The sequence below is a fragment of the Kryptolebias marmoratus genome, linkage group LG4 (assembly GCF_001649575.2).
Source record: "Kryptolebias marmoratus isolate JLee-2015 linkage group LG4, ASM164957v2, whole genome shotgun sequence".
Lineage (NCBI taxonomy): Eukaryota > Metazoa > Chordata > Actinopteri > Cyprinodontiformes > Rivulidae > Kryptolebias > Kryptolebias marmoratus.
The window spans coordinates 10,802,592-10,820,494 of record NC_051433.1 but is presented as its reverse complement, the minus strand read 5'-3'; the positions used below and the strand labels follow the sequence as shown (position 1 = coordinate 10,820,494).

The 17,903-nt window shown below is 42.5% G+C and overlaps 1 protein-coding gene across 2 annotated transcripts; it reads right to left on the bottom strand.

The window, feature by feature from the left end:
- Positions 1-1,498: 1,498 nt before the first annotated feature.
- prdm2b (PR domain containing 2, with ZNF domain b) lies at positions 1,499-16,367 on the bottom strand. Of its 2 annotated transcripts, XM_017408411.3 has the most exons (9): positions 16,253-16,367; positions 14,004-14,044; positions 13,794-13,916; positions 12,914-13,017; positions 12,155-12,307; positions 10,540-10,666; positions 7,548-7,652; positions 2,989-7,439; positions 1,499-2,363 (listed from the first exon to the last, which is right to left on the bottom strand). In XM_017408411.3, the coding sequence occupies exons 3-9, from the start codon at positions 13,906-13,908 to the stop codon at positions 2,346-2,348; spliced, it is 5,073 nt and encodes a 1,690-aa protein (XP_017263900.1). In that variant the 5' UTR covers positions 13,909-13,916; positions 14,004-14,044; positions 16,253-16,367; the 3' UTR covers positions 1,499-2,345. The 2 variants fall into 2 exon arrangements, with proteins under 2 accessions (XP_017263900.1, XP_037831211.1); XM_037975283.1 differs by lacking the exons at positions 12,155-12,307; positions 12,914-13,017; positions 13,794-13,916; positions 14,004-14,044; positions 16,253-16,367 and having other exon boundaries at positions 10,446-10,569.
- Positions 16,368-17,903: the final 1,536 nt, after the last annotated feature.

Here is a 17,903-nt window from a genome sequence, read left to right as displayed (position 1 = left end):
GATGAATGGGACCAGGACAAAAATAAAATAAGACCAGCAGACAGATGAATATGAGCCAGATTACAGCAGGAAATGTAATCTGACAAACAGAGACAGACGTGCTTTGATCTGCACTACAGCTGAATATAAATGAGTTTTAAATCTATTATGCTGTTGGAAATTAAAAGTAAACTTAGTTTTTCTAGGAGGGAGAATTAGGTTTTAAAATAGAAGGAAAGATTCCTTGGTTGTTTATAAATTCTGCGTTTTTATTTTTTACTTTAAAGAATACATTTGTGTTTAATATTCACCTTGCAATTTTTCAAAATAATTATATTTGTTTGTAGATTGGGACCCTTTTCCATCTAGTTTAAATGTTTTTAATCACCCGCCACTAAATGAGATAACATTAACCCTAACCCAGACAAAAGCACAACACCTAAAAGTTGAAGCTACTTTATGACTCATCTACCTCCACAAGTACAAGTGCTGCTAAAATAAGATTTCAATCCCTCAGCAACAAGCAGAGCTGATAGCAACGGTCAAAACATATTTACAAAAGGTTCCCGATCGTCTATTAAACCTAAATGAAAACTTAAACTACTTTTGTCCCAAATGGGCCAATCTGTGCTTTTAAAGGCTGTGTTGGAAAAGGAATCTGTTACTTTACATCATCTCATATACGTGTGTAAAAACAGGTCAAGATGAAACTGTGAGCATTAACACAACACAACTCAGACGTGCGTAAACAACCCATCAAGAGAAGCAACAACTTTACACAAACTGAAAAAACTTTATTATTTATAATGTCAATTACAGCAAAAAAAAAAAAAAAAAGGTATTTACTTGAGGTCATTTGGGATTTTTGTCTTTGTTCATCCTTAAATACATGATCTTGATGCTGAAAGGCGAAGTGTAAAAGTTCTCGCGGTAATATAAATTAGTTTCAAATCTCATTATGCTCCGATAACATGCTACAAGCTTCGAGCACCGCCTGCGTTTCTGCTCCTTCCGTGGTACAGCTGGGCGTGTTGGAGAAAGACGACGATAAAAGTAAGCGCTGGAGAAACTGAACCGAAGAAGCTTTTCATTGGCAGGAGATATTTATCACATACAGACTTACTAAAAATAAACTCTGAAACAAAAAACGACCTCATCCTCAGAGCAGGGGGGGGGGGGGGGGTTTAGTGTGGCTTTTGAATTGAAATAACACGACATCTCTGCAAACATCTACATCTTATTTCAAAAAAAGGTTTACCTTATGGCATTTTAAAAAAAAAAGAATTCGTCAAAAACAGCTGAAAGAAGACGACCAGTTTAGAAATCTGTAAAAGTTGGACAAATTACTCATATTTGCAGATGGTAGAGGCGTCTGATTACACCCACTGTACTGATCCAGCTTAAAGTTTTGGCAGCTTGTTTTTAAAGTGCTATAGGAACACCAGGCTGTTTGAATGACATTATTCTCAAGACAGGCATCATTTTAAAAAAGGAGATTATGACATAGGCCCCATCATTGTTTTTTTTTTTTTTTAACAGCTGGGATCACCAGCTAACATCTGATAAACAAAAACAGAAATCAAATAAAAAAAAAACAAAAAAAACAAAACAAAACAAAAATATCTCCGATTAAGGAATAGCCGCCTGGCTGCACATTCAACCAGAATCATACACACACGCTTAATACAGTGTTCCTGAGGACCAATTGTTGCAGTAAACAACTGCCGTTTTGATTTTTGTTTCCCCAAACAAAAACAAAAAAACAGCCGAGAAGGTTTAATCCTACAATATAGTGACTACATGGATTCGAACTGAAATCATTCATACTTTGTAAATCATGTTTAAACTGCAGTACTCCCCACAGGGAGACACATGGGAACTGGCTTCATCTAGTTTTTCCTCTACTCAGCACATGCATTAGGAGAATCATAAATCTAAACAACCCAGCGGGGGGGAAAATAAAAAATAAACGGAACAAAATAAATCATTTCAGCTCACCCTAACTGATACATGATTGCCATTTGCAATATGTCAGCTTTTCCAAAAAAATAACAGAGCCCTAAACGTGCTGTTTCGGGTCAAGTAATGACATATGTATATACAGATATACTGTCATCTACAGTTTCCTTGTTTTTTTTTGCAAGGCTGGCAGAATTCAAGGCTCAGTTTAAGTCCATAAAAGAGTTCTCTCCTTAAATTCCAGGAAAGGCAGCTGAGATAGGCAGATTCGTTTTTAGGTGATTAAAAAAAATAAAAAATAAACAAAACACAGGAGAAGATCGTCCTCAGTGCCTCATCGAGTCCGGACAGTTGTCCAACGGGTGAACTTTAGATTCCCAGGAGGAAGACGAAGCCATCACCGCGGCTCACTTCATCAGCAGATCCTGTTTCAACGCACAAACACATCGATAAACTGCACTGAAGAGATCATTACAACAATTAATCAGCCGTAGACAGAAACAAAAACTATTATTTTCAAGTATGAACCTCAACTGTGGGCTTTTCACTTTTTTTGACAATAGATCATCTTTAGTTAACAATCAGACACATAGAATAAGGTTTGCATTTGTGTTGATTTATATCAATAAAAGTTTGAAAAGAAATATAAATATCTATAATGCTAAGTCTACCTCTCTTCTTTCAAAAGGCATTTAGCCTCGACTTACCTCAGCTTCTGCCCTCAGTCATTATCAGTGTCTAAGTGATGTTATTTTTTCTGGCAAGGATCATAATGACATTGAGGACAACTAAAACCATCAACAGAACAGTTTCTAAGTGATAAGAGGGGACAGCTGATTTACAAAACCGTGTCAGAAGAACATCTACCATCTTTCAAATTCATTCAGTCTTTGGACATGAGGAGAAAGAAGCTCAGAGTCACTAAACTGTCCCCTAAATGACGTCCTGAGCTGTACATGGATCGTCTGTGAGAATGCTCAAACCTTAATGTGCTGCAAATGAAACAAACAAAGACAAATATTGAAACAGACAATGTGACAGACTTCGTACCTGAGAGTCTTTGGGCTCCTGCACTGGTTGTTCCTCAGCCTTCGCCTCAGCAGGAGGAGCGCTGTTGGCCATCTGTAAGCTCCTGGTGACCGGACCACCCACTCTCCCCCTCTTTCTGAGGGACAGCCGCTCTTCTTTCTTCGGCTGCGGTGGTTTGACCCCTGCTGGTTTCTTGGCTGCCGGCTCTTTGCCCATGCGCTGCATTCTCATGGCCGGCCGTTGTGCTGCGTCGCCGGGAGCGCCCGCGGTTGACGGGGTGGGAGGTAGAGACTGAACTTGGCCCTTCTTGGGTCTTTTGCCCGCAGAAGCCGGTGCTGGGAACGAGGCGGGCCTCTTTAGTCGACCCACTGCAGCAGAGGCTTTTCCTTTGCTCGTCTGGGAGGATTCGGGGTCTGCTGCACCAGAACTACGACCTCTTGTCTTTTTCAGAGGTTTAACCTCCGGCTCTGTTTGAACATCATCACCCGGGGCTTTCTTTCTACTTGTGTCTTTATCTACCCTTTTCACCTCTGCTAGACCTTTTTTACCCCTTTTAGCAGCAACAGGTTTCATGGGGCAGCTGATCGCCATATGTTTCGTCAGACTCGCGGTGTAGGTAAACTCCCGACTGCAGTGCGGACAGACGTTAGAGGCCGGCTCTCCTACAACTTTGACAGCCGCCTTTTTTGCAGTAGTGGCAGCTTTATTTCTCTGTGAAATTGCTTTCTGGACCAGCTGGTTCTTCTTCTTACTGAGGGCGCTCATTTTTGTTTTGCCGGCCTCCTGACCGAAGTTGAGTCTCTTCGGCTGGCCCATCCTCCGGAAAGCGCCCTGGCTCGCAGTCGCCGCCGTGGGTGAGGCAACGCCATTAGGACTCTTCACGATTTGTTTGAGGGGGATGGGGTTTTTCTTCGGAGTGTAACGCTTTTTGTCACTGGCGTTGGCACAGGCCAGTATGTGCTTGTGCAGCTCGGGCATGTTGTCGAAGCTGTTGCCACACTTGGTGCAGCGGATGGCAGTGCTGAAGGTCTGCGGTATGTTGTGGGTAGTGAAATTCGTAGCTGAGGCAACGGAGCCTGTATGGGAACGGCTGTGATAAGGGAAAGGGGGTGGTTTAAAACTGGGGTAGTGTTGATTAATGCCGAGGCGGACGTCGGGGCCTTTAGGCTTCCCTCCCTCTGAAGCCATGATCTTAATTGTAGTGTACAGCTCCTCGTTGGGGTCCTCTGCGTGATTCCCATTCACATCCGTCTCCTCGTTTGCTTCCTCAGACTCGCCCTGTGAAGCACTTTCATCCGTCTTTTCTGCCGTTGGCGACGAGGGTCTGCTTTCCTCTTTGGCTCTGGACGGGTCGGTGTAATTTTGCGGCCTAAGCTTGCCGCACTCGACAGTGGTGTGCGTGCACGTCTCATTTGGATGCAGATCTTTTTGGTGCTGCTGGAGGTTACAGAGGAAGGCGAACTCTTTGGAACAGACGGAGCACACAAAGATTTGACCCACGCCGTGGAGCGTTGTTCGGTGGGTCAGAACAGCCGCCTCGTCACTGAACAGCTGGACACAAAATTCACACTTAAAGGGCCAGTCCGCAGCGTGCTCCGTGATGTGCCCACTGAGCTCCTTGATGGAGTTGAACGGCTTCTCGCAGACGTTGCACACAAAGGTCTTGCAGTACGTCGAGTCGAATTCCTCAGCCTCGGAGGTTTTAACGGGCAGGTTTTCAGGAGCAGCAAGCTGAGGAGAGGAGTCAACATCAGCCTGAGGTGCATGATTTACAAGTGGCAACTCGTCTTCACAGTGCTGAGGCTCCTCTTTAATTTTAATCTCAGGGAGAAATTGTGAAACAATTGATGGAGATGACTCAAGTGATGCCGGAGGAGGTGATCTTGAGGAGGATGGCATTTCTAGCTGGGATGGGAGAGCAGCAAAGTCAGTTTTTAAAGACGTCTCGGTTTCTGCAACAGTGTCTTGCTTTAAGCTGCCATTGAACGGACTGCTGCAAGCTGCAGGCAGAGAAGCGTCATCTTCTTTCGAAGGAGGATCTACTGCTGTGGGCCCGGGTGGACTCGGCGTTACTGACTGATCAGGAAGACTTTCAAGTGGAGTGTTCGTGGAATCCACTGGCTCAGAAATACGATCCTCATCCTCATCTTTGTTTTCCTCAGCTGAGAAATTCTCATTTAGGTCTGACAGTGGCTTGTTATCAACTGATTTCGGAGACATTTTTGGAGAGAGAACAGGAAGAGGTCTGAGCGGCAGTGATTCTGACGGCTGAGAAAGAGGAGAGCTGGGCAGAGTGGGCGGAGATGGGATGGTAGGCAGAACAGGGGGAGGTGGCGTAGGAGATGTTACAATGCAGGTGCCTGGTGAAGAGGGATTTATGGTGACAGGGGTCAGAGAGGGGGGAGAGGGGTGGGCAGACTCTGATGCAACATTTGGAGACGGAGATGGAGAATGGAACCCGCTCAGGTTCGCCAAGGATGAGGGGCCTTCATCTCCTGACAATGTTAGACCAGCATATTCATTCATTAGCACCTTTTCAAGCATACTGGTGTTAGGTTTTTTCTTTTTTATTAGAGGCTGTGGTGCTGAATTTCCCTTCGATTCTGGTTCGACAGCAGGCTTTCGATGCAAACTCAAATCCAGAGCTGAATCGCCGTGCGCCTTGCTCACACTGTCACTCCTCCTACTGACAGTGTTTGAAAGATCCAAGGGCTGCTGGTTACAGGAGTTTCCTCCATTACCAGAGGATGCTTGGCTGTTTGTCGCACTCCCAGAGGGACTCAGGATGTCTCCGTCATCTTTATCCAACAGGCTTTCGGGAGGTGGCACACTGTGGCTTTCCAGCTTTGGCACCTTAAGGGCGTGTGTGCTCACGACTTCGGCTTTACAGCTTTCGGTTTTACACGAAGGGCTGAGCTGTGGAGAAGAGGGGGGAGAGCCTGTTCTTCTTTTAAACTTCCCCGCGGACCCTTGTAGTGATGTGACTGTCAGTGGCGTGGCTAGTCTGTGGCTTTCCGTTAAGAGGGCTATTGTTGATTTCTGAAAGTCCTGCGTCTGAAGGAGCTGTTTGAGCTTAGGCGAGAGATAAACCGTTTTCTCCCTCTGAAGTGTTGCTGAATCTGTGGTCTGCTGAAACAATCCCCCCACTAACAGGTTCGACGAGGAGGACGAAGAGGACGACGGCGTTGTGTCCGCCTCAACTTTAAGGCCGGTAACAAGCGGGGGCGTTGATGTTCTCCTTTTTGCTGCCGGCTGCTCACTTGTGGAGATTTGCCTTGCAGCACTTGTCCTCCCCTCTGCCTTCAGTGCTTGACTAATCTGATTTGGGGTGATAATGACCGTGTCCAGACCAAACAAAGCTGCTGATCTCGTGTCCACTTCTATCACCTCGCAGCTGCTCACCGCACTGGTTGACACTATCTTGCCGTCGATGTAGAAGCTGAGATTTTCTGAGATGTTTTTGGATATGTCAACTGCATAATCATCCCTGTCGGCTTCGTCCTCTGTGTCCGCGCTGGGCACGTAGACGGGGGGAGGGCTGGTGCTGGGGGACTCACCGAGTTGCTGTGCCGATGCTTCTTGTAAAAGCATGCCTTTCCTACGAACTCCCTTTGGTAACAAGTGCCTCTCGTGTATTCTGCGTTGGTGTCGGCGCATGTTGGTGTGTGTGCCGAATGCTTTGTTACAGTACTTGCAAGGATGGAGCTCCTTTGACTCACCATTTTCATCCAACAATGAAGGACGATCCAAGTCCTTTCTCTGCAGCTCAGAGCTCTGAGTAAACTGCGACCCAATGGCTACGTAGTGACTCGTCGGGCTGGTGCAGTCAGGACTTGAATCTGTTTGCACCACCGGGCTGAGCAGACTGACGGATCCAGCCAGGGAGTTGGGCCTTTTCTTCGACGCACTTTCATGCCTTCTCTCATGCCGCCGCCTTCCCACTTGTGAGCCAAAGGACTTGTTGCAGTATCGGCACTTAAAGAGTTGTGCTTGCTGGCCGCTGACACCATGAATGTGGATGTGACGCTCCAGTCCTTGTCTGCTGGAGAAGTGGCGCTCACAGTGGTGACAGGGATAGGATTCTTCTTGGGGGTTTCCCTCAGGTTCACCATTGGGATCCACCTCCTGTTCTTGTAGTGCAAGAGAGGGAAATTTCAAATTCGCACGGGAACTATTATGGCTTTTTGAATCACTGGTTAGCGACGGGCCAGACTGCTTGTCAACCACAGCTGATTGTTGAGAGGTTTGGTGATCATGTGAACCATCAGCATCCTCCTCCTCTTCTTCTTCTTCTTCCTCCTCCTCTTCCTCTTCTTCATCCTCCTCCTCTTCCTCCTCTGCTGCCCAATTCCCCCTGTCCATCACTGACGCTGGCACACCCTGCGCATCTTTACGGGCTGTGCTTTCCACGGGACGGACTTCCTTGAGTTCCTGTGAGATGTCTGACGGCCTCTCATTCTCCTCCTTCACACCTGTAAAAGAATCGTGTTCTCTCATTAAAACATTTTTGGTTTAATAGATTTAATTTTTGTTTGTTTTCAAAGATTTGGAGAGCATGCATCGAGCTAAAGCCAACTTACCTTCTCCCACTTCCCACATCTCCCTGACAGTAGGTTCAGTTCCACTTGTTTCCTCGAATCCACCCAAACCAGCCAGTCTGGCTTTCTCCAGCAGCTTTCTTCTGGCTGCAAGTACACACACACACACACACACACACACACACAAAGAGAAAGAGAGAGAGAGAGAGCAGAACTTCATTACAACACAAGCTTACAAATGACAAGTGTACAAAATAACTAAGTGTGAAACTAATTAAGTGTATACAGTTAATACAACAGCAAGTGTAATAATTAAGTGTAAAACTAAGTGTTTTACACTTAATTCCTGATACCCTTTTTTTTTTTTTTTTTTTTGGGGGGGGCAAACATTTGGCTGCCAGAAACGTCAACAACATGTCAAAGTACTGATGCAGAATGCACTACAAAAATCCTACAAATATTCAGAACAACAACATGAACACAGTGTCAAATGTACAATTCCTCTCATTTACAGAAAATTAATTTTAGTGAACAAAAATAATCATTTTCGGCTTCGGCCACACTCGTATCTTGGAACCTGAAGCCTCGAATGCAAAACTTCGTCACTTGTGCAACAATTTCTTCTTATTACTATCTGCTGACTCATGAGCATCTAAAAATTTTAAGTTGAAGTTGTTTTACCAAATTATCTGAACTTGCAGCCAACATGTTCCTGATCAAACTGACGGGAAACTCTTTAAAACTTTTCAGTTTAAGACTCGCCGTAGCAAACTACCCTGCTGCATTTCTTACTTACTTGAGCTGGATGTGATGAATTCATTTTACCACTTTTTTTTAAATTCAAAACAATTTGATCAAGCTAACAGAACTGCAACATTTCAAGTACTTCCACATCTTTCTTTGACTGGCTGAGGTTTGACTGCTGCCGTTTTGCTTTTTTTTTTTTTATATCCAACACACTTCCTGTCTCTTTACTGCAGTTTAATGACACTTGAGTGCAAAGTTAACACCAACAACCTTTTGTCTTGAGACATCTGACACTTATTATCCAAAGCAGTACATTTTGAATAATCTTCAAAAGGTTTTAAAATTCACATGTTCTACGGCAAAACACCAGAGGGCAACTGGGGGGGTAATTTAGTTTTAAACCAAAAGAAAATGACAGCACGATAATTTAATTATTAGTTAAACTTGCACCTAAAAAGCTGGTAGACAAAGCCACTAAACAACCAAAACTAGTAGAATTAAACCACCTGTTGTTTAAGCAGCATGGATGTTAAGCCTTAGGCTTTTACAATAATACAAATAAAATAAAAATCTGCATAAATTCAAACGATTAATTACAAAGATTTGCACAGCAGTTAACTGCTATCTTCATCGTTTATGAACATGGCAGCCCTAGTTGGTTTTGAAGTCTGATAAATGGCTGCCAAAACTCACAATATCACAATGTAGTGATTACACGGAAGGACGCGCTGCCTCGAGTCCTCTGCGGACACTTAAACAAGGTCCTTTCATGACAAACGCCACAGGAACACTACAATGTCACTCGAGGGTCACTAATTTGATTTTCTACTCCAATTATTACTTTTCTTGCGTTTCAAGGAGGGAACTGCCTCCTGCGTCAGGGTAATTACACAGTAACACAAAGTCAAGACTCGTCACATTTCTGTCTACAGTATCTATATTTATAGTTATGAGTTACAAATGGCTATATGAACTTTATGCACAAATGCTTGCACTGCCATGTGTGCTATAATACATTGTTTGTCACAACTATTATTATGTAGTTACTTACCTGCTAATTGTCATTGCTAACCTGTCATTACATTGTCTGTAAGCTCTTAAAGCTTGCCTTTTCCTTTAATATTTTTAATGTGTATCTACTCAGCTGCAAACTTCATTTTGTTTTACTGCACAGTTATGAGACCGTTCCAACAAATAACATGTTACCTAGACAGGCATAATAAATGCTTGAACATAATCTCATTTAAAATTAAATCTGTTTAGCAAAAATATGAAGTAAAGTAGCTTGCAGCAGGCCTGATCAGACCACAGTGCATGTTTTTTTTTCCCCCTCTTTATGGTACATCAGTGTGAAAACATGTTCAAAGTTCATACTGGTGGATGTATATGGGATACAAATAAGGCGGGTTTTTCCTAAAAGTGACAAACACAGGTGATGGTAGGCCTCTTAATGTGACAGAGCCAGATTCACATGTTATGATCAGGTTACTTTGACGGGGGGGGGGGGGGGGGGGGAGTGTTGCAGATGTTTAATAACTGCCAGTTTTGCCTCTTTTCTTCCAATTTCGAGTTTACTTACTTCAGGTTAAAGCTCCTACGAGTTAACAATCGCCAAACTGACTATATCTGCTGTTTATTTGGTCAAAATGTGTGATTTCATCCAACCCGGTTAGTTAACCATCGGCTCCTCCTCACCGAGATGTCCGTGCGTCGAGCCGATTAGCCTCATGCTAACATTAGTTCAAGTCTGACAGCTCGATCAACTGGTTACCGTGGACCAAAACCACACCCGGGCCGACTTCAGACAATTAATTTACCCCCTGTGTTTTAGGCTCCCATCAAATGCGCGTCCGTTAAAACGAGCCAGCAGTCAGATAAGGAAGCTGGTTAGTTAGCTAAGCTGCTAGGCCACCATCAAGTAGAGAGGCTCCCCCGATGGATGAACTCAAGGAAGGTCACATCCTCAACCACGTCGGACCCAGATGGGAGGCAAAAAAGCGGCTCAAACACTCGTTTAGCGGGTAAATAGCACATTCCGAGGCAACGTGTTGTTCATGTGGAGCTAAATATGGCGTCACTGACGAGTTTTAAGCCAGGTATGGAAGTACAGAAAAGCCCCCGCAGATACATCGCTCAGTCGCTAGCTTCCACTAGCCTTCTTTCAGTCACAACCAGCTACGGCTCGTCTCTTACGGCTAGCATCGGTCTGAAGGCGGCTCGGGGGGATGTCTGCGTAGGCGAACCGGAGCCCGAAACGGCAGAACAGCCCGGGGTTAAGAGGCCTCACCTCGCTTCGCCCTGTGTGAGTTTTTCCTGCTCAGGCTGCTGGCTCTTTCTTCCTCCAGCGCAGCTGTTATCTCGGGGTTGTCTTCCACCGTGTACCACACCAGCAGCTCCTCTCCCGGCCTGATTGGCTGCAACAGTGAGAGATGAGCTCGGCCAACCAATCACAGCCCGGCTTGTTGGGAGGTTCCGGGAGGAGGAGGGGGGTGGTGTATTTGGGCTCTACTGTGCATCTAATCTGTCCTATAAACACTTACAGAACTGAGCAGATAATTATACCACAATAGCTACATGTTATAACTTCTTAAAGACATGAAACAACATGACATTCCAAAAGGGTGCTACACTTTATTTTTACACACATATGCACAATAAAACAAAGAGGGAAAATATCTACAAATCTAAAAAAAATCCTAAAGAAAGTATTGCAAAAATAATTTAATCCACTCATAATCTCTTTAAAAGATCAGAAATTGATTGGGAACAAAGTTTAAAGTGGTCATGATCAATATTTCTCCAGGCTTTCTAAAGGTTTTTTGTTTTAGTTTTTCTCTAGACTTTGGCTGCTAAATAAAGTCTCTGGCTGTTCCTCCTAATCTTTTATTAATTGCTGTCAAAATATGCAATTTTTCAATGATTTTAATATGAACATTTTGTATATGTGTATCATCTACGGTTAAAAAAAACAAAACACTAAATGCGTATCATTCACTACCAAAAGTCTACAGTATAAGTTGTAAATATATGTGGAAAATTAGCAGTCATGTTTTGTTGCCAATAATTACAAGTTGTTTGTTTACATTCACATTCATAAAAAATGAATGTGTACTGGTATCTTATTTTGTGACTGTATGTTGTTGTTTTTATGACTTTTTAATTTTGTGTTTTTAAGCACTTTGAATTGCCATGTGCTGAAATGTGTTGTACAAATAAACTTGGCTTGACTTGATTTGAACGTTAACGAATTCACTTCGGACAGTCTCTGCGCGCGACGGATGTTGAGTCGGTTAAATAATCGCGTCTGTAAACAGAGTCAGAGGGAGAACAATGGAATCAGAGAAAAGGTAAAATGTTTCTCTCCTTTTGAAAATTAAACGGCGACTAAAACAGACAAATGGAGTCATTCTGGAGGAGGAAATGGAGCGATGGACGGTGCTAAGATCATATGCAAATGAGCTGCTTAGAGATTTCCTGAACTATTGCCAAATTTTGTTGTAAACAAAGATGATAAATATTAGCCATTTTCCAACGCTGATGAGTTTGAGTTAGATTAACTCCAAAAACTAATTTATTGATGTAGAAATGATGTTAGTAGCATAAAAATTCAAATCAAAAACAGAGAAAAATTACATATTTTGACAGCTATTTTAGCTTTAAAAGTGTCCTGGTAATCTCCCACTAATAGAAGTAATTAAACCTCACAGATTAAAGTGATTAGTTTTATTTGAACAAAGATTGTTGAACTATAATTAATTGTTACTACAAGCTGTAAAAGGACAAACTACAGGAAGCATACAGTGCTTGTTGATGTCAGGGTAAAGACACTTAACGTCTACGCATGTATCCACAGTCTGCCAACACGTCCATCCTCCTCACACAGGAATGTGGGTTAAACTCACCCTCAGAACTTTGTAGTAAATGGCTCTGTTGATCTCCAGCGGGAAAAGGTTCTGCTCCTCACTGGAACGGGCCCAGTTCACATATCTGAGCCAGTTCCCCTTGGTGGGGTCCGTGGCATCAATGCACATCCACCCCCGTGCTGGGAAATAAACCTGCGGCACACGAGATGAGTAACACATAAAACCACCAAACGCTTCTGTTGTCTGGAAAAACCTGAATGTGGTTTCCTGCAGAAAGTGGGGGCTGAAATGTAATAAACACCTAATTTCCATTCAACATGGCTTTATGTTACAAGCGTTTGTAGTCATGTTTTGTGTAACTTCTACCACTGACAGATTCATTTATATATATATATATATATATACTTTTTAATTGTAGACCCTAATGTATCTGTGCAGGCTTAGACTTTAGGGCAAGCAGACATTTTTAAAAGTTTCAACCCAAGGACAAAAAAAAGATCCAGGCAAATACTTTCAGTTCCACATGGTGATGTTTGACTGGAGATATATTTTCATAAAACGGATTAAAAAAACTAAATCCTTTGATCATAAGTGATAGTTTTAGGACAGTAACTAAGCTAATGTTCTTGAATAAAAACCAACAGAAGTGTGAATATTCAATCCTCAGACAACAACTTAAACCAAAGAGCTTTCAGAGCCAAAAATCTTGTCTTCTGATTACAGTTTCTTTATCTGCAGATAAACTTCTGCAAAGATGGACGTGAGTTGGAATAAAAAAGAAGAGCCTTAACAACATACCTCCCACATGTAAACATTACTGGTCACCTGGGACCTCTTCTTCTTCTCTCCAACAAACGGGCCAAAACGCTTCCCCTTCGGGATGACCTTTGTGGCCCAGACACCTAAAAAATAAATAAATAAATAAATAACAAATATCTTGCACAAATCACAATTAGGAGAAACCTGGAACAAAAAAATGGGTAAATTATGAGCAACAGTTGGTACATTTTAAATATTACTGCTGTTGTAACACGACAACGCACTTTAACAGCAGTGAACCTCATTTATATTTATCACCCACTGCCATAAAAGATGGGCGATAATGTACTGTGTGTGTTTATTTGTCTGTCTGTTAGCAAAATAGCTCTTGAACCATATGAAGGATTTTAATGAAACTCTCAGGAAGGAATAATATGAAGTGCCTCTACATCTAATTAACTGTTGGACTCAACCCGATTCAAGATGGCCGCCACAGCCAACTGACCTTAGAAAACACCAAAATGGCTGCAACTTAGTCAGTTTTGCAAACATTGTGGTGAAATTTGGTGCAGTTGTAGCCGAGAGTCATTCACAACTCTGCTTTATTTCTCACCATGAGGGGATTTTGGTCTAAAACTCTGGCATGAAAGGTGGCGGGCGACATGCATTTCTTCAAGAAACACAAGGCCTTTAATGGGTTTTATGGGTTTTTTTCTCTCATATACATGAGTTCACTTTGAATTTCCAGGCAACGCGTGGCACTGTCACTTCCCCTTTCTGTTCTAACTGTGGTCTCAAGGAAGTATTTTTCATAGCTGTGCAGCTACGATTTAAATAATATTAATAAAAATCAGCACATTACAAACTGTATCGGGAGCTGTTAAAGTTCTGAAAACACCAAAGAGGTCGTCAGACTCACCAACACGGCTCTGATTTACAGCCGACAGCCCAAGATTCAGATAATCCGGCAAACCTTTCCACACATGAGCCGGAATTTCATCCAGACGCTCCGCTGCGCCTCCATTAACGGCCATGACCCTCCCTACATCGAGTGGAGTGGAAAAAGAAAAGGAAATGTGATTAAATGTTTTAAAAAGAAAGCCATTCATCTTTCATTTAAAGATTTTACCTGTGGAGGTTTACAGGATGGGAGACATCAAATATCATCAGCTGAAACAGAAATCAAAAAAAAAAAAAGCTTTAAAGACATTTTTAACTTGACTTCTTTAGTAAAGTCAACGAGCTCACAGTCAAATTCAAGCTTCACGCGAAGTTTATTTTTAGTTTTGTTTTTGCATTAAACATCAAACTAAGGCAGCGTAAAAACTGGCAGCATTTTGTTTAATTTGCATCATGATTTTCACCTGCGGGAACTCGTGACAGTTGGGACTCATGAATGAAAGGAAACAGGAGAGCATTTTAAAATAGGCCTATATATCTTAACATTTTCAGCTGAGGAGACAAACCTGGTTTGAAGCGTCTCAAATCTCTGAGTATTTACGTGGCGACAGTGTTGGGCTTTAAACCACTCAGACTTTCCTCATCGGTTTGTCGAAAGTTTTACTAAAATCCTGCAGATTTCACAGAGACCAAATGTGAGTTTTAAAAATGAGACCAAACCGAAGCAGCATCTGTTCTTAGATAACAGCCACCTTTAACCCACCGTTCCCGATCGAGCCCCATGTTTTATGGATAATTTGCATGTTTTATTTTACAGCTTTGCGACGCAGGACAAAGATTTTAACGGAACACCGACTTATTTCACTCCCAGAGCGATCAGGACTCAGACTCATCTTGTACCCTCAGCGTGATGCTGAGTCAGCATTTACGGTTTTCCTCTTTATGTAGTTTCTTCTGCTCATTTTTGGACTCAAACTTCCTCCGACACATTTCAACGCAATCAGGAACAATTTGCTATGACTTTTAGTGTTTGTCACTTTTATACTTTTTGAATTGTTTCATTTCATTTACAAAAGTATTCCCCGTGGATATCCACTGAGATCTCTTCGGCTACTTCAGAAACATTCTCTGAACTCTACGTCAGCACCTGCTCTGTTTTATCTTCTTATGCCCCTTTAGCTTTCAGCAACTGTCCTGCTAATTTTAGCTTTTAGCTACTGTTTCACTATATTAGCTTCAGTTTTGCTCATTTTGGTTTATAGCTACAGTGTTCTCATTTTCACTACTGTTTTGCTAGATTTAGCTTTTAGCTACTTTAATTTTGGCTTTTAGCTACTGCTTAAACACTAAGTAATTAAAGCAAAATAGATCAATTTAGCTTTTGACTACTGTAATTTTAGCTTTTTGCTCGTGTTTTGATAACTTTAACTTTTGGCTACTGTTAAGCTAATTTTATCTTTTAGCTATTTTTTTAGCTTCTAGCAACAATGTTGCTACATTTAGCTTTCTGTTATGGTTTTGTTCATTTTAGCTTCTTGATACATTTTGCAAATTTTAGCTCTTAGCTGCAGATTTGTTTAGTTAGGCTTTTTGCTCATTTTAGCTTTTAGCTACAGTTCTGCCAATTTCGGGTTTTAGTTGCAGTTTAGCTGATTTTAACTTGGACCCACTCTTCGGCTAGTTGCAGCTGACTCAAGTCCAGCTTCTGCTGCAGACCTGACTCTTGAACTCCGTCCTGCAGGAACAGAAACTCTTCTCAGTTAAAGCCTCTCTTGGAGAAATGAGGCGGAGGAAGTAAAGTTGTGTCTCTAACCTGTCAGGATGGACTAGTTAAGGTTAGTAAATGTTTGTTTCTTCACCTCAGGCTCATGTCTGCTCTGGTTTGAAGCCCATGCTGGCAGAAAAGCTGCTGAGGACAATGAGCCGGACTCTCAGCACATTTACATCCATTAAACACGTTAGAGGCTCCAAGAGCTCTTTTCTGTTGGCACAAAAAGGATGTTTTATCCCCAAACCCAGCAGATAAATGACACATTTCAGACATTATCCTCCCTTTGGTCTGCGTCTGCTGGGACGGACACTTTTCTCTGAAAACAAGGGCGCGAATGCGCCAACTTTTTGCTGCCCGGTTCGTCCTGCCGTTGATTAATTAGTTAATTAGTTTTTATTTCCTGGCTGCGGGGCTGTTTCAAGCCCCTCGGAGCTGAAGTTCTGCCAGCCTACGGACACGTCTCACGCTTAAAGCTCGGGTTTTTTTGTTCACAGAGAGAGAAAAAGTTGAGGAACGCGGATAAAAGCTGCAGCCTGGAGGATGCAGTTTATTGTTCCTCCCCTCTCTCCTCCATGCTGCAGGAGGAGCTTTTCCTTCCAAGTCCCAAGGTGCTTTTGTTGTTGTTTTAGGTTTTCGGATCCTCGCAAGGGGCACTTACCTCCTGGAACTTGTGATTTTATTATTAATTTTTTAAAAAAAAGCTCTACCTGCTTCCTTTCAGTCTGCTGAAAATGGCGGATGGATGGAGGCTCGGGTGGGAAGCCTTCCCGGGACCAAGGATCGTGCAGCTGGGGAGAGGCAGGCTGTCAGAGCCGGGCTGGGTGGATGGAGAGGGAGGGAGGCAGGGAGGGGGGCAGGAAGAAGGCTCAGGTCGCACCGGGAGGGTTTTCTGGAAGACAAAAGGCTCGTTGGGTCGCCTTCCTCCCCCTGCAGCCCTGCGGCTCCCAGTCCGGCCCAGACTGCAGCCCGAACCGGACCAATTAGGCTCCTGTGTGGGAGCCATGTGGGAGCAGGATGGAGCTCAGGTTCTTACACTGAATGTCGGCTTGATCAGTTTTGAGTTCCCTTTTTTAAAAAACTAAACTGATTCAGTTCATGTTTCAGTCACTTTATGGGACTGTTTGAATGTGAAGGAAAAGTTAGAAATATCTGGTGTGTGTGTGTGTGTGTGTGAGCTCAGCAGGAACACATCATGAGCGTCAGGTGTGGAGATCACCTGTGAAAACATGTTCAATTAACACATGAAACATGTTTTCTCATGTGAATTTGAAACAAAATAATATGAACCTCAAATGTGTAGAATAACATGTTTTCACCAGTGAAAACGTGGCAAATTATCATGCGAAACATGTTTTGCACATGTTTTCTGTGTGTATTTTTAACCTGCTTCTGATTATTGAACGTTTTTCCACACATGATAAACACAGTAAAGTTGTTTTTATTTAAAGGAATGGGTTAATTTCTAATAAAAGTTAGCTTTTTTGGAGAAAGTATGTTTTATCCTTCTAAATATTGTAAAGTTTGAGAAATAAATCAGAACATGTATGTCTGTTGATGTAGTTTTATTTTCTTTTATCAATAATCTGAAGATAATTAGTAATTCCTTAAAGCATTTGGTCATGCACAAGCTAATATTTGAAATAAATATCTACTGAAGTCTTTTTTTATCCCTTCAAACCACCTGAAACATTAGTGTAATGTGCATGAATCAAACAGTGAGATTTAAACTTTGTATATTTGCCCTTACCTTCTATCAGTGAACACGTTTGGGCCTGAAAAGACGCAGTTTTGTGGAGCTAAATATGTAAACATGTTGAAGTCACAGTTTTCTAATGAATGTGGGTTTCAGGTCCAGACTCGGGTTTCCTTTGAAACATAAATAACCCCACTGAAGTTATGAGGCTATAACTCTTAATGCATATAACTGGGCAAAATAATATACAGTAAGTAATGTAGTAAGCTGTCTTTTCCTCACCTTTATCATCCTGGTAAGTTAACTTTATTGTTGCAGTTTTGCTTGCTTTGTTTGCATGTTGTGAGTTTGTAGCGATGGCTTCCAGATGCAATGTTTGGGATCAGATTATTTATCCAGTGTGAGTGATAATAATCTCACTCAGAAGCTGAACACTTTCAGCTTCTGACTGAGATTATTAGACATGATTGTAAACACACTAAAGCAGATTTTCAGGGGCAACACTTCCCTCCTCAAACTGTTCCTCCAGCAGCAGCTCTGGGAATAATAATCTTTCTGCTGTTTGTGTCTGTGGCCACCAGAGGCCGCTGTTCCACCACAAACAGGTCCCAGAGCAGCTCAGCTACCAAATCAGAGCTGTGACACTTTGTGAGATGTTTCTGTGA

What these genes read in the sequence shown, in the direction of transcription:
- prdm2b (XM_017408411.3), bottom strand. Translation starts at nt 13,908, where the DNA reads ATGGCCGTTAATGGAGGCGCAGCGGAGCGTCTGGATGAAATTCCGGCT. An exon ending in TTTACTACAAAGTTCTGAGG is followed by an intron (nt 10,667 to 12,154) that starts GTGAGTTTAACC and finishes TCACTGTTGCAG; the next exon opens with CCAATCAGGCCGGGAGAGGA. An exon ending in CTCACACAGGGCGAAGCGAG is followed by an intron (nt 7,653 to 10,539) that starts GTGAGGCCTCTT and finishes GTGTACTTGCAG; the next exon opens with CCAGAAGAAAGCTGCTGGAG.